The sequence below is a fragment of the Pseudopipra pipra genome, chromosome 18 (assembly GCF_036250125.1).
Source record: "Pseudopipra pipra isolate bDixPip1 chromosome 18, bDixPip1.hap1, whole genome shotgun sequence".
Lineage (NCBI taxonomy): Eukaryota > Metazoa > Chordata > Aves > Passeriformes > Pipridae > Pseudopipra > Pseudopipra pipra.
The window spans coordinates 13434459-13458576 of NC_087566.1; the positions used below are offsets into that span (position 1 = coordinate 13434459).

The 24118-nt window shown below is 45.3% G+C and overlaps 1 protein-coding gene and 2 long non-coding RNA genes across 21 annotated transcripts in view; 2 read left to right on the plus strand and 1 right to left on the minus strand.

The window, feature by feature from the left end:
• FBRSL1 (fibrosin like 1) overlaps window positions 1-24118 on the plus strand; it is a 508094-nt gene that overhangs the window by 409600 nt on the left and 74376 nt on the right. For 13 of the 19 annotated variants that reach the window (XM_064675506.1, XM_064675512.1, XM_064675523.1 and 10 more), the window contains one exon: window positions 3320-3373. The exons of the other annotated variants lie outside the window; for them this stretch is intronic. In XM_064675506.1, coding sequence (XP_064531576.1) covers window positions 3320-3373 — 54 coding nt within the window. The remainder of the gene's footprint in view (window positions 1-3319; window positions 3374-24118) is intronic. 19 annotated transcript variants of the gene reach the window in all.
• Window positions 17133-21610, minus strand: LOC135424335 (uncharacterized). The gene is made up of 2 exons (XR_010435152.1): window positions 21509-21610; window positions 17133-21031 (listed from the first exon to the last, which is right to left on the minus strand). It is a non-coding gene; the product is annotated as an uncharacterized LOC135424335 (long non-coding RNA).
• LOC135424334 (uncharacterized) lies at window positions 21842-22378 on the plus strand. The gene is made up of 2 exons (XR_010435151.1): window positions 21842-22109; window positions 22208-22378. It is a non-coding gene; the product is annotated as an uncharacterized LOC135424334 (long non-coding RNA).

Consider the following 24118-nt stretch of genomic DNA (forward strand, 5'->3'; position numbering starts at 1 on the left):
CTCCAGATCATCCATTTGTACCTTATATAGCTGCGTGGAAAGGGTTAAAGATAAATAAAATGAGTGTTCTTTAATACTGTAAAAATAAACCTTACTTTCTGGTGAATGGTAGGAGGAGAGTTAGAGTTTACACAAAGCCAGCATTTCAAGGTGCCTGTTTGTGTTGTTACCAAAGATATTTCTAGCTTGCTTACAAAATGAAGTTTTTTTTAAAAATACTTTTATTTTTGAAAGTACTCAGTCTAGCTCGTGATCTCGTGGAAAAAATGTTGCAGTGAAATTGCTGTGGAAGGTAGCTATGAGATTTCTAATACTGAGTGGAAGCAGGCTGGATACATTTTTTGCCATAAGGTTTCTCTGGGGGGTAAAAAACATCTGTACATAGACGGGTCATGATGGGTATAAATCTTGGAGGTTTTTTTCCTGGAAGAATCAACAATAAAAAGCATTTAGGCTGTTAAGATACCTGCAAGAATATCCTCACTCCAGAGCTGTAGGTTATAAAGTTATAGTACAGTCTGCCTTCAAAATGGTTGGAAATCTGTCATAAATATCTCTTTCCCACATCCCCTCTATCTCCCTGGATGATTGGCTCTCTAGCAAAGCCTTCCGTAGAGGGTGTACTGTAATCCTTTTACGTTACTCCTTCAGTGCAGATTACGCAGCAAGAAATAATTAGGAGATTAATTTTCACCTGTCACTGCCAATAATAGATAACCTTGATACAGTGACAGGGCGAGGAATTTGGGGAGCGGAAAAGCGTTTAACCCTGTAGTGATTGCTGCGGGGCCCGGGCAGAAAATGGTTGCCAGAACATGACCTCCCTGCTCGCCGGGAGGGAAAGGCAGAGCCGTGTCAGTCCTGCAGCCTCCCCGTCTCCCGCGGCCGCGCTGCCTTTATCCTGAACGTGCTCCGGAAAACTCGCTCTGTGCCGCAATGGTGCCACACGCGCCTCGTGCTAATCAGCCCGGAGCAGCCGTCGGAGACCTTTGTAGCTTAGCCTTTTAATTCAAATGCAGTTCTGTTGCTTTTCATGATTTCAATTCCCAATCTGACTGGTGTTCCTGGGCTGCTGGGGAAGGGAGCAAGCTAATGAAGATGGCTTCATTAGGCAGAGCGCGGTTTAGCCCTTGCTTCTCTCCAGCAAATGCAGCTGAAAAAACATCCCAGAAGTAACTGGGCTTTTGGTCTTCAGAGAAAGCAGAGCTGAGGTGTTTCTGCTCCCTTTCAAAAGTAATTACTAGCTCTCATCAGGTGAGCTTAAAAACGCAGCCTGGGCTCTGAGACACTGAAGGTAAATGGGAAGGAAAAAATAGCCACCCTTTGCCTCCCCCCTCAGCTTCCTTTTTTTTTTTCTTTTGTGCTTAAGTTTAAATCTACAATCTGTTGAAAATGTAATGGGAAACCAGCCTACAGAAAATGCCATTATTCATATCGTCGTGAGCTCATTTATTTTATCTGCAATAGTAATGATAAGACAGGCTGCTTGGCAATGCTGATAAGCTGAGAAATATCTTAGAGCTATTTGTAAAAGTTAAAGCAGATCTTGGTACTGCGAGATAGGGAAACTGATGAGCCTTTGGGCAATCTGCAGAGCTGAAAGCTAATAAAGATTTTAATAGGAAGGCCTCATTAGGATTAGGGAGATCTATTATCTGTGATTTACACAACACAAACACTGGGGCAACTTCAATTTTTACTTCTTTGTTCATTAAATACTATTGCTGAATGTGAGGCCTTTTAACTTGTATCTGGATCTCTTCGTCTTCAAGAAGCCATCACCAGCTCATGGTTGAGCAAAGATGAAAGGACAGCTGATGTGGGAATGCGTTTGCCACACGTGAGCAATGCCAGAAAGCCGTCATAGTCAGGGCCCAGTGGCTTGTTGGAGGGACAGAAATGCATTTGTTTGCAGGTACCTGGGTGGGAAGGTTCTCCTGGACGTCTGTTTTTCCTGTTGTGAACAATATTTATAAACTTCGGGCTCTGAACAGCATCTTTACAAAGAAATTAACACATTGCTGCTGTTCTGGTTCTCTCCATGGTGAGACTGAAATGCTATTACAGGATGCCTTGGCCACCCAGTTCAGCCTAGATGAGTGGCTTCTTTATTAACTGTGATCACCACATGGATAAAACTGTGTCCAGTGCCACTGGAGTTGGTATGGTAGGAGTACATGCCACGGGTGACCTGATCAAATGGTTTGGTAGTTAAACAACAGGGCTGATTTTAGCACCATGTGCGTTCTTAGATGTGTGATGTACAAAATGTCACTTTACAAAATGTCACTTTTTGAGGTTGTGCACACAGTCTGGTGGGCTCAGTTGCTCTACTCCTCATAGGTAGCAAGGTGTGTAAGGTGCATGTGAGCTGCTGAAAGGACATTCGTTTATCCAGGGTTTACAGATGTATTTAACATTTTTTTCTCAAGGACCATCCTGACAGTTTTTGTGGTTGAACTGAATTGTAAAGCCAGGAGCAGAAGCCATGCTGGAACATTCCTTGGTTTGCTTTTGAGGTCCAAGCCACACTGTAACCCGATTATGCAAACCTACAGGTTAAACCATTTTTACGCTCAGGCGGGGAGATATAATTGAACCTCTAGTGCAGATGAAGGGTTTTGTTAGGTGATGCCCATGCTGGATGTGAGAGGCCACTTGCATGACCACACCCGTGTTTGAGAGCTGTCTGGTTTGTTCCTCGGGTGGAGCACTCAGAGTACAGGAGCCTCAGCTTCTGCCCATTTTTGTGGCACAGACCAGCTCCTCTCCTGCTGCTGGGTCAGATAACCCCAACAGTAACTACAGTAACATTGCTTCCATGGAAAAGTAATGTTTGGAAAGTGTGTTCTTGTCTTTTCAGTTGTCTTTAATACAATGTAGCAACCAAAAAGCAAACGGGACCACAGAACCCCGAGAAGTCTGTTTGGTAGTTTGCGTTCTGCTGGTTCAAACCAGCGCCTTGTAGAGTCTACAGAGAACAGTGCAACAGTGGATTTAACTTCCATGTGCTTAAGGAACTTGCTCAGGGCAGCTGTGGCTCTACTCCCCTTCCCTGTGCCCTCAGCAGTGTGGAGACAGATGGGCAGGGCTGGGAGCAAAGCACTGGCCCAGACTAGAAGAATTTTCTCACAGTGGGTTGTGTGTCAGTCTGTTGTAGCCTGTTTGTGACCAGTCACAGGTTCTGTCAGCGAACCAGCCTGGCCTCCAAAAGCACTAGCACTGTTTGCACGTAACGTGTTGCTCCAGCACGGCTGCCATTTGAGAAGTTTCTAATATTTATGTTTGATATGAATGAAACTTTTTGTTTTGTCTGTAGACCGCAACGGAACTGGAGCTGACTCGTATCAGGAGTGCCTTGATAACAAGCAAGGTATGAGATCAAGTCTCTCCAACATGGGCACTTGGGACTGATTTAGCTTGATTTCTTGCAGCTCAATTGGTTGCTGTCTGTCTCTCTCACTCTGTCTCCCCTTTTTATTTTTCCCTCCCCCCCCACTGTCTCCAAGCCAATTCACTGTTAACAGTTCCATGTCAGCTAACCTGTTAGCTCAGGGTCTCATTGCACATTTGTCATAAGGCTTCTTGTTTCTAGCACCCCAAACCCTCAGTTATTAAGGGAGGAAGTGGGAAGATTGTAAAACGAAAGTAGCATGTGCACTTGCTTGCACCTGTCTTCTTCCTCGAGGTTTAGTTGCACAGCCAAGCAGAAAAACATTAAAGTTAAGGGAAGGCACGTGCTAGGCTGGGTTACCTTAACACCAGACATCCTGTGGTAATTTGTGTCCTGATGTGCTGCCTCAGATTTGTCCAGCCTGCTCTCTTCTCCCGTGGTAAAGTTGGTAAGAGCTGAAAAAGTCTCTTGTGACTCATAAGAGAGTGATGATGGTGAAGGAGGAACCTGTTATCCATTTAATGTAAACCTGGAGAGAAGAGTCACGTCAGTAAAAACGAAAATTGTAAAAAGTGTCTCAGAAACAGGACCCCAAAGCAAAATCATTTATTCTGTGTTTAGAAAAAGGGTTTGGTGTATTGTGTTCTCTTCAGATGTCCTCTCTGAGAACTGCACTCAGAAGTGCCACTCCATCGGCGTAGCCGTGTAGTGAGTGTTGAACCTTCTGGTAATCAGGGAGAATAAGCACCCTTCAGCCCAGAATATCATTCATTATAAACCACAACAAAGAGATAAGAGGAAATGCTTATCCTAACCAGGTTATAGGCATCAGTTACAGGTCACCTGTTACCCTGCTGTTGACCCAGATCTGTGACAGTAGCTGGAACGATCCTTTCCTGAAATTCTGACCATTCTTGCGTAGTTTTCTAAAGTAGGAGCAAGGAACACAAAAAACCTGTCCCAGTTTTGGTGCTTGGTTGGAGTTAATTTTCCACTGGTGTCTTCGCTTGCAGTATCCATCAATCAGTGTTACATGTGCTTCAAGTCAAAGCTGCCATGAAGTGCATCTCCCCTTGCTGTTGTTGGGCTCGGGGTGGGGTTATTTGGGGGGGGTTGGGGTTTTCTGCTTGTTTTGTTTCTCTCCTCCAAAGTACGTTGTTTCTTTGGTGGCCTTTATGCTCATCTTTTTTCACTATTTTTCTCTACTGATTGTAGTAAATACCTAATAATTGCTAAGCTTTCATTTCAGAAGTTACAACTGGAAGACTAATGTCGAAGAACTGTAATCAATAATGGCTTATTTTTTTATTAGATTAAGTTTAAAAGTCTTGTAGACCAGTGTAATTCAGGATGCTCCTTTGATAGATAATTTGCTCCTAGGGAGAACAGTTTTTTCCAGTAACATTTTTCTTGTTGGCTGAGGGAGGTTGATCCACTTGTCATTTTGTAGAAAGCAATCGAGTTTCAGATTAAAAAAAACCAGCATTCTCATTTTTGGAAACTAATTGCAGTCCCTTTGGTGTGCCAGTTACCTTGATTTATCTGATGGGTGGTATTAAATGGCATTATATCCATTGCTTTCATTTGTGTGTCCATACTCTAGATTTTTCTTGTAGTGTGGTTTTTGGTAGGTTTCCTTGGCTTTGTTGTTAGCACGTGAACAAGCTGTATCATTACAAGCACTTTCAATCCAGTATGAATTGGATCTGGTTTGGGTGATCTACCATATCCGTGCTACATCATCATGTTTAAAGCAACAACCTTGAAGAATGCAGAGGTTTAAAGGTAAAAGTGTACAATAGTATACAATAGTAACTTGTACTCAGGCTCTTACTGGCACATTACATTCTGTGAGCAGGTGGTAGGGTTGAATCTACCATTTGCAACAATTTGCAGAACATAAAATACATAGCTGACAGTGGACCCATAATTCTGCTTGTTTCTGTTATGTTCAAAACAAACCACCACCAAAGGCTGGAAGCAGCAGTGGCTTTTTAAAAGTATTAAATCTTCAAGCTCTGTGAAGTGCAATTTCCATGGCTTCTCTTTATAGCAGCATGCTTGTCTCCTAGAAATTATGCTATAATGAGGTTTGGTTTATATATTTTACCCCTCTCCTCATTAAAGTGCTATCTCTCAGAAGAAGCGCTTTGTGTTTTGAAATACTGCGCGGTTAAAATGAAGGCAGGTTTATAAGGATTTAATGTACTTGGGAGCCAAGGTTTTGCAGCTTTATGGCAAAGATGTTTTAACAAAGGGCTTTATGGTAAGGGTGTGCTGTATTTTAGTCAGGCAGTTGCTCAAGGGAAAATTTTCAGTGTGAGCACGTCACAGCAGCAGGGAGAAATTCAGAGGGAAACAGGCCCCCAAGATCCAGTCGCCAGCTTGGCTGATACTGAGTCTTAATTCTGTGTGCTTTCAAAACCTGATTTCTTTTTTTTTTTTTTTTTTTTTTTGCCTCTTCACTCAAGGAAGACAAAGCCTTGCACCAGGTTGTGCAGCATCACGAGCAGGCCATTTAGGTCTCCCATTTTTGTGCTCAGAGGCAGGGTGCAGGGGAGCGTGCTGGGGACAGCCACAGGTGGGATTATCACACCCTCTCAGAATGGACCTTGCTTGCTTTTTCAGCCTTTTAACTCCAATATTCGTTATTAAAATCATACCCTAAGAGCAAGACTTTCTGAGTGTTTGTGGTTTGGAAGTAAAGAGGGCAGAAATTGGGAGCAGTTGCCCATCCACCACAGCAGAGGATGTGTCCTGGATCTGCCTGTTCCTCTGGGATACACTTAATACCCCATGGTTTCCTGAGAGCCAGGGGGTTCTGCCATGGAAAACAGGTATAAAATTACTGCCAGGCACAGTTGTCTCTGGAGCTTCTCAGTAGGAACTCACTGTTATTATAAATAAAACAATGCTGGTTTAAAGGTTTAGGCAATGAAAAGCACTTAGCTGGGGCCCTGGTGGCAGCCAGGAGACGTAACCTCTCATCCTTGGAACAGTGAGTAGAGAAATGGTCCTGCACACTGATTCCAAGTATTAAGTGTTATCATTTGTAGTGCCTTCTCTTATCCATAGAAAAATGTGTTTTACTTTGTTTCAGCAGCCTTTTCTGCATCTCCATGACCTCGGGTGGGCTGATAATGGCTATTTTACCCTACTGGGCTCCAGCTTTCCAAGCAGAGCTCCAGATTCCTGCTGGAGGAGCCCAATACCTTTCACTTCTCCAGTATTCTCTCAGAGTATCGTTGTGCAGTGTTACTTCCCCACAGATGGATTAGTTGATATTTTTCCAAGATGAACTTGGGTTTATCTTTCTGATGGCACTATTGACTCTTTTTATTTCTCTTCCAATACTTTACACCACTTCCTGATTTTAGTATTGCTGATTGATTTTGTAGCTCACCCCAAGAGGGAGGACAAGTGCAATTTGCAGCTAGTTTTGGGAACAAGGATGAAGGGTGGGAAGCCTTGGCCGTGATGGAAATGTGGCTGCAGTCGAGGCAATGGCATCTCTGTCCTGAGGTGATGGAGGAACACCCTGGGTGGTGCAGTCCCAGTGTGTGTCATCTCCTATTAGTCTTGATGCAACCAATGACCTTGTTTGTGTGAGCACATTAAGCACAACATTAATATCTAATTTGACTACTTTGGATTCAGACAGGCTGTAATCAATCACCTGGGCTCTTCTGACAGCGAGTGTGGCTGGATGGGGTGAGGAGAAAGAATAAAAAGCCTGCTTGGGCCAAAACTAGGAATACTGCTGGTGAGCCCGTGTAGCTGATGTAACTGTAGCAGTGGGTGGAAACGGGTTCTTCACTGGAAAGAAAAGCTGCAGAAGTGAGAAATGTGTGGTCTCCGTAGAGGTCTGTTCAGCCTTCTTCCTGCCTGTTAAATACTGGCACGGGAAACGAGACCACCACGATACAGAGGCATCTTTTAGAAGATGTTATTGGGAGAAATTCTAACCTATTCCAGCTTTTGGATCCCTTTTGAGCCCCAGCAGGATTAGTTTCAGGATGGCAAAGATGAATTATGAGGCAGATAAATAAAAATGGCACACTGGCATGGCTGGATTGAAAAGTGCGGTCAGAACAGTTCTGTCACTGAAGATGTTATTTCCATTAAATGTTTTGAGATTTAATATTGGTTTCAGTGAAATTACCCTTGAAAACAGATTTCCTCCAAACCTTTATTTTTATATATTTGTTTTGGAACTATTTTGGGAGTCAGAAAAATGAAACTTCAGCTTCAAACAGTTTTTGTGTTTTGAAATTGGCTTTTTTCACTGTATGAACAATTTTTAAAATATTATTATTATTTGTATTTCAGTCATGCCTGTGCTCTCTAGTTATGGGCTAAACGTCATTTTGCCAACCACAACGCAGACTGGGGGGGATCAGTTTCTGCCTGAAAACGCTTTGGGTTTGTGTTTCTGATGGGCTGTGTTGATTGCCAGTGCAAAAAAACCAACAACGTTCTCATTTTACAATATGTTGGCTGCCTTTTTGTTTAAAGAATTATAAATAAATCAGCAGATTTTCCACAAAAACACATATGCTTTCTTCCTGATGAGCACGATGACGCACCAAGAATCCTTGCAAGAGGCCTTGAATCTCCTTCAAGTAGAGGATAGCGCTGAGGTTGAAATTGAAATTTCAAATAACTCTCTTCATTAAAAAAGATGCTGGTGGGGCCTTGTTAGCAGAAGAATTGCCATTTTCTGACTAATTTTTTTTTTTTTTGCCAGCATGGGAACAAAGAAAGAAAGGAGCAGGCAGAATAAAAGCCTGTGTGAGTGTATGTGCAGAGGCTGCAGCTCTCTAGACTGGTAATGGTATCTGGAAAGGGTCCAGGCTGTTGTAAATATGAACTTTTGTCAATATTCCCCAAGCTTCTTTGGACTCTAGGGTGGGCTTTATTAGCTGAAGGTCACACCATTGTGCTGTCTCCCTCTCCTGAGACCTCTGATACCTTCCTGAAAGGACAGCCCATTATCCCTGGGCTTAGAAGCCAGCTTTCTCTTCAGTGGCACTGAAGCTGATAAGCTTAAGAGGCGTATTTCGTCCCCCCACTGCTGCTTTCAGGAAACAAACAGTGTTTATGGTCCCTGATTAATTCCAGTTGAACAAAAAAATAAAATAGGAGGCATGTGTGCGTGCACACGTGCACACAGACACGGAGGTGACTTGTTTTCGAGGCCGGCCTCGTTGCGTAAGGTCAGCTCACGGCGCCGGCCCCGGCCGGCAGTGTCTGTGCTGGTGCTTTGTTTCGCCTGGGTGGTGTGTCCAGAGGTGGATTTAGTAACACAAGAGGATCCTGGGCTGCAGTCGGTGCAAGGAGAAAGGGGTGGAAAGGGGGGACGGGGTAGCAGCAGCCTGAGCATCAGGGTTGGGATTGATTTGTGGCAATTAAGCGTTAAGGTCTGCGAGAGCAGGACCACCCGCTGGGAGAGGGGCTTTCCATCACCTGCGGAAGATGAATGGCCCAAGGAGAGGGAAGGGCAGGGATTTTGTACTCAGCTACCTGAAAAGAATCGTAAAACCACCAAATCTCGCTTCAGGATCTTGCAGCCCTGTTTATCACAGCTAAATCCCTTTGCTGGGAATTGTATGCAACAGAGTTGGAAGATAAAAATGCTGCTACTGCTTTGTTTTCTCCATTGTTGTCTTTGGCTTGAAATTTGTCAGGAGGAGTTTTGCTGACTTTCTTGTTAGTCCTCTTTCAGTGGGAATGTGTTCCATTCACGGGTCTCAGTTTCTTGGGGTTATTTTTTCCCCCCTCCACTGAGATTCAGAGTATGGAGTTAAAAACAATGAATAACACATTGTCCCTCTACACTCCTGCAGCTCTGTAAAGCACCCAGGTGGCACGTCCCAGTGACTGGGGCACCCAGGGGAGGAGACCCGTGCTGTGTGCCCCTCTCCAGCATGCCCTTGGTGGGCAAAACACCTCATCTGCCTGTGCATCTTGAGTTCTTAAGTGGAAAATGAGAGTACTGGCAGTGGACAGTCCTGTTTGGATGAGCATGTAGGTGCAGCCCAAGTTAGGTCTTCTGGTCACAGCCCCAGTTAGGTTACAGATCAGCTAATTAATGTATGTTGCATCAAATCTTTGTTTCACTTCCCACGTGGGCTGTGTTTAAACCACTTGGTACTGAGGTTACAACTGCCTTCATTTCCTTTGCCAGAACAGAGATAGAACAATACTAAATATAATGTTACAAAACTATGTTCACTTTTTTACCAGTGAGGACCATATTTAAAGATGGATTTTGGTCCTATGGCTCCAGCTCTAATGTAAACAGGGTCTAATGGGAAAGACTGTAAAATAATAGGACTATCTTTGGAGAAAAAGAAATTTCTATAATACATTTCAAACTGGAATACATCTGAAGGTTTGTCTGGCCAAACACAACTAGCATTCCTGATTTAAAATGTCTCTAGTAGCACAAAATGGGAGTGGTGGGTCTCTAGTAGTCTTTTTTCACAGATAAACTACACAGGCCTTTGTGAATTGGGGGCACCTAATTTTGGTTTGTGGGTTGGGTTTAACTTGTCGTTCTTCACACTGAATACAGTTAAGTTTTAGATGAGAACCTCCTTAAATATCCCACAGACTCCTTTTTAAGGGGAAAGTAGATTTGAGGGAGAAAATTACTTTGAAGTCCTAGGGAAAGGTTCTGAAGCTGCAGATATGGTTCTTTCTCCAGATGGGTTAAAATGGTGGAAAGATTCTTATCTGTCCAGTTGTGCACCACAGGCTGCAGTAGCTTGAGCCCCAAGTTTGGTGATAAGTGAAGTGTTAACATGTGCTTGGCAGGGCAAGCTCTTAATTTCCCTTAAAATGGAGGGGGCAGAAATGATCTCATTGGACAAGATGTCTTTGGGCTACTGCCCACTGTTAGGTATGTCCTAGACAGGATTTATTGACTTGGTGTGGGCAGATTATTTCCATTTCCCTCCCTGAATCTGGCCTGCAGTAGCTGTTAGTAAAAGAGCTTTCCACCTCCTGTATCGCAGGAAGCGTTTTAGCTCTTGTTGAAATATGAATCTCCCTTCCTTTATTAAAATTAAGAACCACTTTCTCACATGGCAAAGTGATAATAAAGACTGAAATTGGATCTATAACTTCATGAAAAGAAAGAGAATTTTTTTTAAGACAAATCATGCATGGTAATACCTTCATTGTTCTCTCGCTGTGTTCTTTGTATTGCCTAACTCCCTGCGAACAAAGAACCCATAACCGGGATTGTAAAAATAATCCAGGCATTTAAGTCAAAACTCAAAAGGCCCTTGGGAATCTCATGCAAAGGTGTGCCCTTGAAACGGTGGTTTATGAATTGTCTGAACAGGTTTGAACATCCTGGCCCTGAGGAAATCTCTGGGAATTTTGCCGCTGACTTCAGCGGGGTCAGGACTCCGCGCTCGGCGCTTTGTGCCCGCTGCGGGCATTGAGCAGAGCCATCTTTCAGCCTTTCAGAAACTCTGACTCCCTCCTCTCGAGCAGGCGGGAGATTTTCTACTTGGTTGCACTTGTGAATTCTAGTTAAGGGAATTGCTTTTGGTCCCTCCATCTTTGTCACTTACTTAAACAAACATGCAAACTGGAAACATGCTCGAGCTCGCGCAGCGAGTGCCTCCTCGAGATCTGTTACTGATCTAGAACTTAAACTGGTTGGGAAGGTGGCTTTAAGGGGAGGTTCAGTCATGCTTATTGGGCAGAGAGATGGGAAGTTTTATTCCTCGTTGCCATTCAGATGTCTGGACCCAGCTAGTTTGAAGTGTGACGGTTCGGTCTCTGAGCTTGAACTCAGATCAGTAGGGAGGTTGTAAATTGAAGCAATGAGTGTTTCTTCATCAGTCTCTGGGGGTTTGAAAGTACAGGTTTATCCAGGGTCACATTCACTGAGAAAGGAGGATGCTTAAATGAACAGTGAGGGAATGAGTCTGAAACTTAAATGCAGATCCAACTAACCAGGGCCTTTCAAAACCCACCTGAACATGGATGTTAGCTCTGTTGGGGAGGACACTGGGCTACATGACCCCTGTCTGCAGTGGCTCTGGTTGGATGTCTCATCCTTGCCCAGGGTATTTGAGAAAACCACTGGTTTGTCTGGCTCTGATTATTGTGAACATGGACATTATCTTCCTTTGTCATGTCACAGTCCAGGGAGAGGAGGGGGGGAGTTACCAGAGTTGTAGTGAATTCCCCTGTCCTCAGTCTTCCACATTCATGGTGCAGTGGTCACTGACATCATCTATTGTTTAAGAACTGCTGTTGACGGAGCAAGCTCTGTATATAATGAAAAAACAAAAACCAAAGAAACCATAATCCCAAAAAACATGATCCAGGGCTCCAAGAAAATTGGCACACTTCAGTTACCACCTCGTAGTTCTCCATCAAGAGAAAAAGTTAAGGAAAAATTACTAGAAAAAAACCTTCTAAGCTTTCAGCAACAGTATCCCACAGACTCTTGTTGATCCAAAGTAATGCCATGAAGCTCAACAAACTGATTTCTAGCAAACTTGGTTTTAGTTAATGCTAGTAGAGATTAGATTTAAAATGTGGGCTGTGTGTCATTCGTGTAACTATCAGTAGTTGGAAGGGGGAGTTGGAAAGCTACATCCAGGGTACAGCATGAAAGCTTATTTAGGCTTCTCTGCTGCTCAGGGGATCACAGAAATGCTGCAGTGGCTGAAAGATTGGCTGTAACTTTTCCATGTTTAGCTGCAATGGAATGTGCAAAACCTTAAAAATTTCTTGAAAGTACCTGGAGAGGCCCAGCCATTCTGTCAGCAGGAGTATGTGTTGAAAGCTGCTCAAGAGAGGGACATTTCTTAGAATAGTTTGCAAAAAGTAACAGTCACAACCCAGTAGAGACAATTAAAGAACATTAGAAGTAAGTGGTTACTTTTTCCTAAGTTTTTCTTGCCCAAAAAAGAAGCCTAGTTGTTCCTCACTGTAGCTGTATCTTGAAGGCTTTTCTTAATGAGCCATCTCCTGTCCAGTATGGAAAGAAAAACAAAAGAGTTTGAGACTTTCCTTTGTCTCCATGAGATTTTAATCTGTTTCATTCATTCCTAATCATCTTGAAGGATTATAAAAGCAAAACCTGTTAAATCGTGGTTCTTACTTCTTTCTCTCCCAAACACCATCGTTTGTTCTTTTATCGTGTTGCATTTCTTTATCCCTGAATCAGCTGCCTTTTTATTTTTTTCCCTGTCACAAAAGTCGGGCAGGGAGGGGGTGAGGGGAGCTGCTGCCTTTGATTCGCTCGGCACACAAGTGTTCCTTGGCCTTTCATACCCAGGAGTGGATGCGGCTCTTCAACAAATTGGACCTACTTGTTTGCTGGCCTAGGCCATCTTGTTATCCAGCCAGCTGTGTTTTGATCTTGGAGGGCCATTTGAAGATTAAATTGAGACATCTTTTGTTACTATTAAGTGCAGTAATTAAATCAGCTCAGTGTTATTTAAGTGTGGAAAATGTCGCTTTGCTGGCCCATGGGTGTCTGAAGTTGCCATTAGACAGCTGTGTTGCTTCCAGTGCTAATGATGAAGAGGTAGGAGAAAAGAGCCAAGTGCTCTCTAAATAATTTTCAACTCTTTCTGGGTTCTGCTGGATCCCCTCCCCACCTCTTTGTGTGTCGTTTCTCCCCATCTCTCCTCAATTCATGAAGAAAGAGGTTTTTGAGAGGGAACTTGAGCTTTTTCGTGTGGAGGGCTGGCAGAGAGTGCCCAGTCCTGAGCAGAGGAGTGGCATGATGTGGATGAAATGTTCTCCGATAGGCAGCTGCTGCTGCCCCATCTCTGAGTTTGCAAGTTGTTGGCTCTGTGAACAACAAAGGAGGCTGACCTAGCAGGATGGATGCAATAAATGAGCAAAGTTGACTGCTTACCCCCCTTCCTCTGTGGGGGGGAGTCTGCCAGTCAAGTCAAGCACAGGCAAGTGCATTTGTTCCCATGAGGGTCATTGTAATACAATTTGCTGGTGAAGACTGGCCTGGCTGTGAAGTGGTGGCACCTGGGAGAGGTGAACTCTGGCTGAGGCCAGGGCTGGTATCGTTCAGAGGTCACCTGGGGCTAACTGGGGTGAGCCAGTTGCCCTTCCTTGTCCCCCTTTGCCTGCTGCTTGCTGAGCAGAGTGCTTTGAGAGAAGTGGCTGGAAGTGATGATTGGCAGCAGGGAGCAGGGCAGACAGACCCGGGAAGAGGAAGCGAGATCCTCAGTGGGAGAGGAAGTTCTTGGGAGGTCGCGTTCCTTTTAATGCTGGGTTAAGTTGTGCAGCAGTATTGGTTCATTGCTACTGGCAGCACTGATCACTTGAGCGTTGCCTTACCCTTCCCGCTGTGCCCTTTAGAACCCTGTCTTACCTCCCATTTGCAGCTGAACATAACTGCTTGCTGCTCCTGTGGCTCCCGCAGTGACACTGGGCAGCTCTCAGTGCTGGGCAGGGGAGCAGCGGGCAGGGTCACCCACACCCGTCCCGGTTCCCTGCTGTGCTCCCTCCTCAGGACCGCGCTCCAGCCTTCCTTCGGAGCTCCCTGTTAGCCCGTCCTCCCGGATGCTCCCGGCTCTCAGCTCCCATCCCCAGTAATTGCCCGGCAACATCTATTTGCATTGCTTTGTACGCTGCTGCCTTTTATGGAGGGGGAAGTGTATTTGCACTTCGCGAGTGTTTTCGAGCTGTGGCAAGGGCAGAAGTATGGCAGATGGGTGGGGATGAGAGAATCAGGAGCATGATGAATCTGTTTTTCTTACCTTGTTTAAAATTGCCTGTTAAAATTCAGCAGCTGCACCTCCGATCAGCCTAATGGTGTCTGCCATGTTGCGAATACACAGTCATTAGTTGGTCCAATTCATGCATGCTGAGGTAGGAGGGTGATGTGAATGCAAAGGAGCTGGAGAGAATGGGAGCTGGGGGGGCAGAGGAAGGAGGGGGAGAAGCTTGGTAATACAGTGACAATGAAACATACGGTAGTCACACTGGAAAACTTTCTCCTTCATTAGCAGGGATCTGTTGAGTTTCTGCTCACATTAGGGTAATTAACACAAGTACAGATTGTTGAACATCTGTGCAGTTTAACTATATGGCCGGTTCCCAGGCTTTAAACAGGGCTGTGAGGAGCCAAATGCAAAGCAGTATGAAAAGCCCACACACTATTCATTTTACTGAAATTAGCATTTCTGGATGAAAGCTGATGTTGCACGTCGGCTATAAATTTTCTCTGGTCTGTTGCCAGGTTGGCTAATGATCTGAGGTTAGTGTTTGTTAAAAAAATTTTAAAATTTGTTACTTTTAATATTCTGGAGGGGAAGTTTCTCTCTTGCTCTTCTTTTCCTAAAAGGCAAAACAAAAAGCAAGCAAAACAAAGCATATGGGTATATTACATCTAATGTGCTTCTAATCTTTTTTCCAGTGCAAGCCCAGGGAGGAATTGCTGGTTCAGCCTCCACCAGGGGCTGTTGGCTTGGTGGAACCACCAAGGCTTTTTAGTATTTCTGACCGAACTGGGGTTTTAATTTTCTAGCCTTGTAAATGCCTGGGAGGCTCTGCCGAGGGTGTGCTGTGTAAATAGAATGCAGAGTTCTGTCTGCAGGATGGTGACTACACAGATATTGCTCCTCCACACATCTCCATCCCTGAACTCTGGCTGTGTGCACGGGGCTGCCACTACAGAGGTGGAGCTGTATTTGTGGAGAGCCTCCTGTGCTGGTTGTCCCAGGGGAGTGCTGTGTTGCTGTAGCATCTTGAAGCTTCCTCCTTGCTCCTTTTCACCTTTCCAGCTGAGAGCACCTCAGCTGAGAGCACCAGGAAGCTTCACAGGCTCTTGAGTGTCACCTCAGCAGCGAGTTCTCCACAGAGGGCCCCCCAGGCCACCATTGCCTCTTACACCTTGGTCCCTCAGAGCCAGTGCTCGCTGGCCAGGGTTTGTTCATTCTTTTTCCCCTTTGTGGAAAGGCACAGGCCGATTTTTCTTTAAGTGGAATGAGTTGTGAAGCCTCCTTTACATGGGTTCCCTGACACTCATCAGTCATGGTCGTGTTTCTGATATTGGATTTTAAACATCTTTTCACTTTGCACCTAGATGTTTTCATACGTGACCATCCACAATTTTCTCTTCTTGATATGATTCCTCTTGTGACTTTTTTCTAACCATCTTTTGGTATGGTGCAGTTGTGGATTGACTTGGATGTTCTGGCTGTACTTACACTTAAACCTTGCAGCAATATTTTTTTCACAAGTGAAATTGTGGTGGGGGTTTTCCCCAAATGTTCTCCACAAGTGGAATGAAGTGTTCAAGGCTGGGCTGGATGGGGCTTTGAACAACCTGGTCTGGTGGGAGCTGTCCCTGCCCATGGAACTAGATAAGCTTTAAAGTCCCTTCCAACCCAAACCATTCTGTGATTCTATGAGTTGCTGTGAGGCAGAGAGCCCTGATAGCTGGGACAACAATTAGTGCACCATGTGTGTCAGGAAATTTTGTTTTAATGGAGAAGACTTTCATGTGTGAAGATAAAAAGCCTACCAATGTGCATGAAAAGAATAATCCTCATTAGCACAATTTTGTCCCTGCTGTTTTCACTAAGTAAAAAAATTTTGTTCGTGGTGGAGGTTTTTTAATGTAATCCCTGTGGGCTGATGTGAACAGAGCTGACCTTTGAAACCCTATTTAAATTTTAAAAGGGTTGTATATTTTTTTTGTTTAATTGGGAAAGGAAGAGGCTTGGTGTCTTGGAGGAAATACAATTCTTGCCAAGAGTGAGTGATTTGATCCTTTAGTTCACCCTCAGCTCCTGCTCTGTAATGGCCCAGAATTTAGTGTGGCATCACTTGAAGTTGTTGGTGAAATTGTTGCTGTTGCACTCACCAGCTCCTCAACAGTCTGCTGACAAACATCAGAGCTGTCAGAGCTTCATATTCTTTGGGATCAAAAGACCTTCTGGGACCAAAATGCAGTCTCCAGATTCAGTCCTGCAGACACCTGGGCCTCAGGGGCACCATCCCCATCCCTGTCAGACAGCCCCGTGGATGCACTCTGGTTTGGCACGGACAGACCTCCTTCTGGGGTGGAGGTGTCTCCATGAGACAGACTTGCTGAATTGTATGAAACTGTGCAAGTTCAGTTAAATATGTGGTTTATTTTTGAAGCACTAATTTAATTAATCTAGTCCAAAAGGAAATTTGGGCCTACTTACTCTTGTAACAGTTTTGCAGATAATTATTTGTGTGTGTGTGTGCGCCCACGAGCTTAGTTAGGAAAAGAAATGTTTCTCTCCATTAGACTTGTACCCTCTCCATAAAGGATGTCAGAAGGTGGCATGTTGTTTGGTATCAACAAGGGGCACATTTAGCTCAGAGAGCATCTGTTGCAAGAAGATGATAGAGGGCATTGGCCCTTTCAAAGCAGGGTATGCAGTGAATTGAGCATTGAGATCTCCTCTGGGATGGTCTTGCCAAAAGGGTCCTGACTCCTTGGTTAAGAAGTACTTGTGTTCAGACTTGTCCAGGTTAACATCTGTGCTCCCTAGATTTCTCTGCTTGAATTTTGTTTGATCTCATTCAAGGAACACGCAGCCCTGTGCAAGAGAGTCATGCTCAGGAAAAAAACCCACAACAGTATTCCTGGTAAAAAAAACAGACAAACCTGGATTATTTTCTCTACTAGGCAAACCAAAGTCACCTCCTGGGGTATGTGGAACTGACCATGAAATGAAAGGGCTGCTATATCTGCAGATACACTGCCAAAACTTTCCTTTATTAATGCCCTGCTCTGCCTCAGCCTGCTTCTTAAGAACATTTCACACAGACTGGACTTAAAATGCTTATTCTGTTCCCGAGGAGCAGAAAATGGCAATGCATCCTGAGAAGTGGTTTCAGGATTTTGGAAGATAGAGAAACTGTGGCTGGTGAAAGGAGCTGTCAGCCTTCAGTGATGTGGCTGTACAGAGAATGTACTTGCAGTGATTTTTCTGGCAGAGTTTTCCAGTGTGTACACTGTGTATCTCTCCCTGGCTGGGAGGCTGTAGGGCATGCACTGAGAAACTTGGGGACGTCATTTTGAAGGATTCCCAAAGTTTCCTTGGAGTTTTCACTTCATCCATCACTTGGCCAACTGCAAAGCAGCAAGTTCTCTCGTTCTCCTGCTTTGAGCAGGTAGATGTATTTAAATAAATACCTAAAATAAGGTTGGAGAACTTGAGACTGTTGTTTGGGTGGGCTGCATATCCCCAGCCACCTCTCAGACCTTTATCAAACCCCAAACTGAGTGTGTCTTGCTAACTCTGCAGTTGTGTGGTTGGAATTATCTCCATTGTGTCGATGGGAACACTGAGGCAGATTGGAAATTACTTGCCCAAGGCCTTCTAATGCTGACAATAGACCACACAGTCCCTCAGCCTCTTTCTGTGCCAAAACCATTCTCTTGTGTCTGCATATGGAAAAAACAGAGTAGATGGAGCGGAGAGTGGTATTTGTTGTGATAACAATGTGTGTTGGGTCCCAGAAGGCCATCGGACAGTGATGGATACATCGCTGGGAAATTAAAATCACCAAGAGAGGCACAGAAGGAAAGGCTGGGGTGGTGGTTGCCAGGCATGGAGGTGGACAGGGGAGCAGGCAGGGAGGTGCAGCGTTAGTGGGTCCAGCAGCCCCTGCGCCAGCAGCCCATTTGCATTCCCCTGTCAGGGAGCTGGAAGCTGCCATGGAGCAGTTTATACTCCAGCCTGTGCTGGCCTTGAATTATGCATGACCAATTTATCATGCCCCCAGCTGAAAAACTAATTGTGTCCCTGGGATATATTTACTAGAAATTGTAGTTTGCTGTGCTGGGGTCCCCGGAGTGTCCAGCAGAGCAAACGACTGGGAAGTTGGAGTGTGTTCAGAACAGGACTCCTGGCTCCACTGGAGCCCCTGTGCTGTTGATAGATTTTTCACTTCGATTGCCTTTCCGAGGGTTTTCCCCCTCCTTCCTATTTTTCTTACACTGCATTACACTTAATCGGGCTGCAGGAGTCCTTCCAGTAGTCTCCAGTATTAAAAATCACACAATGTGCCTGAAAAAAGGCAGTTTATTTAGGAAATGCCAACCAGGTTGGGGGGAAAGGGGCTTGTTTTTTCTCTGTGTGGTTTTTCTTTCTTTTTTTTTTTATAAGCACAGTGTGGCTTCATGTAATGTCTCCAATTACCGTGAACGTCACCTCCCTCTCCAGGTCTAGAGTGATGAGGTTCCCTAATTACTGTCATTTGAGCAAGAGGTTGAGGAGGAGAGGATTTCTTTTCCTCATACAGGGCTTGTGGGGTGGGCTGAAGCTTGCAGATGGTGTTACCACCACGTCTGTGTAAGGAACATGGCATGCTCCAAACAGAGTTTCTCAGTGATGAAATGAAAACTGTCAAACCTGTATCTAGCTGTAAACCCTCTCATAAGATAGAGCTAAGCCATAAAGATCATCAGTGGGGGCGAGGTTTGAAAGGGAAGGAGGTAATTCACTGATAAATTAATCACCAAGTTCAGTCTGTCCTCCCCCACTTGTCACGGAAGGAGGATGTCAAGGAGTTAATCACAATAAAGGAGTCAACAGTAACACGACTCAGAGGCAGAGGAGCCCTCTGGAATCTCTTGTTCCCTTTCTGTTCCCCTCCATGTCTGATCTCATCCAGCTCCGCCTGATGCCGTTTGCAGCGAGGAGCCACATCTCCGGGGTCACCAGGAGCCGTGCCAGCTCTGTCTGCATGGCTTCACTGCTGGCAGCACAGGCAGGGAAATGGGAAGGCCTGCTCTTCTGGGAGCCTGGGAGACCACAGGCCAGGGCTTAGGAGAAAGGGATTGCTCCTCCTCCACCATGGGCAGGAGCCTTTCTCATGGCCATGCCGAAACGGGCTGTGTGCTCCGTGGTCAGGCTGTGCTCCCCCACTGCACTGATGGGATTCAGTGCATGTCCTCCTGGGAGCTGAGCTGTAGGGAGTGAATTGGGCTGGAGGAAAGGTGCTGGCAGAGGTGCTTTCTTAAATAAATTTAAGATCTAGGAAGCAGCTTGTGCAAACACTTGTTTTCAAGCAAGCGTGTTGCATGGGAAGTTGAAAGAAGTGAAAGTGGTTTTGTGTACTTTCTAAATGTCACAGATTTGGATCAGCTTTTAAACATTGAAAAGCTCCCTACAGCTTGCCTCTTTGTAGTTCCCCAAATTTATATTCATCATCCATTCCCCAGAAAGAGCTGGTGAAAAGATTTTGTTCAGGTGACTACACGTCTTGCTGCAGAAAAAGTAGAGCAGATCTGCTGTGTGATGAAACCATGCTCCTCTTTGCTGAAATATGTGATACAACCAGCATAAAAGTGGATCTGAAGCTTCTGAAATCATTTCAGAGGGAAGGCATAAACAGGTTTTTCCCTGAATGCAGCCAACCAGAGCAAAACCAAGACTAGGGAGTTCAAGGTTGGCATGGACTGCCAAATCAGGACTACCCTGTATCCCCTCAAACCCTGGTGAGTGGGAAATAGTCGTGAGTCTGGAGAGAATGTCCTTGCAGATCCAACACAGTGAGGTTGCTTTGCTCCTGTGATGCTGTTGAATCTGCTGATTTCCAGGGAAGAGTGGGCTGCTCATGGAGCTCAGGGGTTCAACGGGTCCGTGCAGAGACAAAGGAAATTGTTAAGCTGAGCTGTACAGCATATGTTACAGTCCATTTTTCTGCAGGATGTTGTAGCACTTAAGGAATTACTGTGCTTTTTGAACAGCGGGGAGAACACAAGGCAGACAGACTGGAAGATAGGATGGAGACCACTTTAATGTAGCAGCATTGGAAAGAGCAGGGTAGGAGACAATGCGAATGGCAGCATCTTTTGTTATTTTTTTTTAGCTGCAGCAACTGAGTGTCTGGATGCTTTTGCCCTTTCATCATTCAGAACAAAACACATTAGCGAGTCCAGGTTATGCTCCTTTTGCTGGTGGTTCTTATTAGCTTGTTAATGATCTTGCTAAGGTTTTAAGTGCCTACAAATGTGAGTTCAGGGATAACTCGAGTTCAGGGCAGCCGTCCTTGGCAGGGTGTCCTGATTTCTCCTATGAAAATCTTCCATGTTTTGTTCTCTTCCAGCCCCTGTTAACTTGTCATAATAAACTGAGGAAAAAAACCACTGGCACTGTGTTGCCTTATGGATATTGCTCTTCCCTGAACCTGCCTTCAGTGCTCTTTCCAAGGGAGCTTGTCTGTCTGGCAGTTGACAGCTTCTGGATGGCTATGGTGGTTTTTCTTCCTCTGTTTTATTATTCAAGCACTTTTGGCTTTGCTGCTTTTTGTCAGTGCGTTCCTGTGCTGTGCTCAAGTTGCCTGAGCTGTTTGGTTTTCTCCCGTTTGCTTTGCTGCTGCTGTGGGGACGAGAAGCTGCAGCTCTGCAGGGTAAGGTCGGGTGCAGAGTAACCCACAAACAAGCCACAGTGGCAGCCCAGAAGATGCAGAAAGGTGGTGAAATTGGGGTAAAATAGAAGTCAGTGACTGTTTTATAAGAGGCTACATGACTGACCCTTCCTTCACTCTCAGGTTTTTCTCACCCAAAGCTCCTGTCCTCCATCCATTTCTTCCTCTTTCCCTCCTGTAGCTGGGGTCCACTACAGTGTCAGTTTTCATTTGCTCCTGTGCCTCAGGTTATGTAAATAGAGAAAAACAAGTTTCAGTCAGCAAAGAGAGATGGGGTTTACGTGTGATTTTAAGAAGGGGATTTTTTTTTATTCATGCTGAAGTGCTGAGGGGAATTACGCTAACACCAGCTACAGCTTAAACACGGTACTTGCTACAGCAGTTTCAGAGTGGTGTGAACGTAGTCAGCTAAAACACTGTTCTGGCTGGGGAGTTTCTGAGGGGCCTGGATTGAGCCCCGTGTCCTGAGCACAAGGTATTTTCGAGTGTCAACATGTCTCTCCCATCAGGAATGAGAACTAACAGAAATAGATGGGGGAAAGAGGGCAACGCATTTTTCTAATGGTAAAACCACGGAAGCATCTCCAGAGACGTGTGCCCACACAGCGCCACATCCACATCCCTGGCTTAGGGAGCTGTGGAGGAATTCTGAGGGGGGGCTGGGGAGGGGGGGGGGGGAGCGGGAGAATAAACCTTTGCCGCTCTAAGAAATCCTGAAAATGTCCATCAGAAACGCAGCGAGGATTCGGAGGCTTGCTGGAAGCGTTCCAGTATCGGAGTCTTTGTCTCCATCCATCACAGGCACTGCAATCTTTGTGCCCCCAGCTTCAAACAAGGGCTTCACGCTGTCCTTGCAATCTGCCTTTATGCAGCGGAGTGTGGAGGCTTCTAATTACGAGGCCGAGCGGCGCGGCGGGTGGGGAGCCGTGCTGCGCCCCACAGCCGCTACCTGATTATCCGTTGCTGAGGTCGTTAGAAGGGTTACTCCTGAGTTTAAGCCCGCTCCGCAAGACCCCTAATTATATGCTGCTCTGCAAGTTGCATTAAAAAGAAATTGTTGAAAAGACAAAGGACAGAATAACATTTCCTCCCTCGTCTTCCCCTCTCCCCCCCCCCCCCGCAGCACACACAGACACACTCCCCCACCTCTCCCCGCTGGGCCCAGAGCTACTTCTCACGCTTGAGTTGGTGCAAGCTCTGATAAAGCCATTGAAAGATGCAGCGGGGAGACAGAGCGCTCCCAGGGACAGAGGGAAGCAGAAGAGGAAGCCGAAGTAAAATGACCCCCTCCCAGGTAGATACAGCCAGGCGCTGCTTGCTGAAGGAGTTGTCCCACAGAGCAGAATTAGAGAAGAGATTAACCGTCCTTTATTGTTTTGTTTCACTTCCTAGGGAGCAGTGTAATGTGGTTTCTTCCATCGTGAAAAACCTGCTTCATCTGGAGCTCCGGGAAGCCTGAATCACTATAGATAAGACATTCAAAGTGCAGTATCCCTTGCACATGCTGCCAGTTCTCATTTTAATCTCCCCAGACATCAAAAAAATTAAAATGTAAAATTCTAAGCTATGCAGCTGAGTGACGTGAAGGCTGCATTCGCTGCAGTGCAGTTTCCAAATCTGGGACATGCACACATGTGTCCATCCCTGTCAGAGATAACGGGGTTTATGTGTGCTTTCCACGAGCCCATGAAGTGTACCACTAGCAGAGATAGGGAATTGAATGGGTTCTTCATTACCACACGTCTGGACTACTAATGAAACTGAACCCAGGTTGATAACAGGAGCACTAAATATTTCCAGCACTTCTTGGTGCGATGGCAACATTTTCAATTTGCGGTGGAGATTATTACAGGGGTATCTGCAGCACCAAGGGCAGCGGTTTTTTCAAGACTGCTATTTCAAGGGTGGATGTTTTTATTACTCTTTGCATTCCAGTAGTACCTGAAAGCCTGAGTGACAGACCAGGGTTTCACCACACTGGGTGCTGCACAAACATGGAGGGGAAAAAAGGATTCTGTGCTGCAGATAGGGGTTTTTTGAGATGTGGCTATGGAGTTTTTTTATTGCTTTTGTAGCTGTAGAGAAACTCATATTTGAACAGAAATTTCAAAGTCAAAATGTCAAGGTTTGAGTCACTTCTGCGCTGGAGTACCTTGCCAACCTTGTCATGTTATGCTCTGCTGTAATCTGGGAGCTTTAAACCTTGCTCAGTCTCTTGAACATCTCGGTTGCAGTGCTCTGTTGTATGCTTCTTATTTCTTACTACTTTGCCTTCATTGTATTCTGATGTGTAGCACTGGATTTGCTGCCCACCCAAGGCACTGACAGCACGGAAACTCCTGCTCCTCCTGTCTAATGTGATTTTCATGTTTTTCCCCTCCCGTGTTTTCATGTATTCAGTTTGTGTAGTGAGGAGGGTACCTGCAGCAATCTTTGGGGCTCTGCTTAGCGTGGCTGAAGAGAGCAGTGATGCAGCCACACTGGCAGCACAACACATTATTCCTGTGCATTTATTGTCATTCCCTCCAAAGCACTGGCTTGGGCACTGGGGGGGAGTTGAATCTGCTTCTCTTTTGGTCACCCTGTGCTCACCCACGTTGGTCCCTCCAAAACAAGATCCCAAACCACTGATGGATCACTCTCTCCCCTTGTGTGTGTGTTTAATGTGAACTCATAAGCCTCTTTCTCTGGGTAAGGTGAAATAATCCCAAACCTTGAATCCAGTAGCCCCAGTTTTTTTCTATGCCTCAGCTTGGTGTACCCATTTGCTTTCTCATGTCCTGCTTTTCACTGCTGCCTCTTGAAAGATGTCTTAGGTGTGGTTACTGTGGGGCATCATTCCTGGCTACCTACCCGACAGCAGGTTGAAGATGGCCCTTATCCCACTTGCAGTTTTATATGACTTTCATGTTTTGGCAAGATGGCACAACAAAGATATCAGGTGCCTTAAAATCACTGTAGAGAGCAAAATCTTTGTTTCCGATGGTATTCGGAGATCTTCCAGTCGTGCCTCATATTTTCATGGCATCTGTGGCCTAAGATAGTTCAAAATCTCTTTGATTTAAAAATATCATCTTGCTTGAGCTGGGGCTGTAACCTTGAGCCCAGGTGCAGGAGTGCTGGTACCCGTTCAGCAGTGCTGGTGCTTTCCTTGTGTGCCACACACCCTTCGGGTAGCGAGAGTCCCTCGTTGGCTCTTCGGGTTTTGTTCTGTGATATCTCCCTGCTTTAAAAGGTGCAAAGAGCCATCACGGTGTTTTCATGCATGGTTTGGCAGTTGCTTCAACCCCAAAGTCCCCAGAG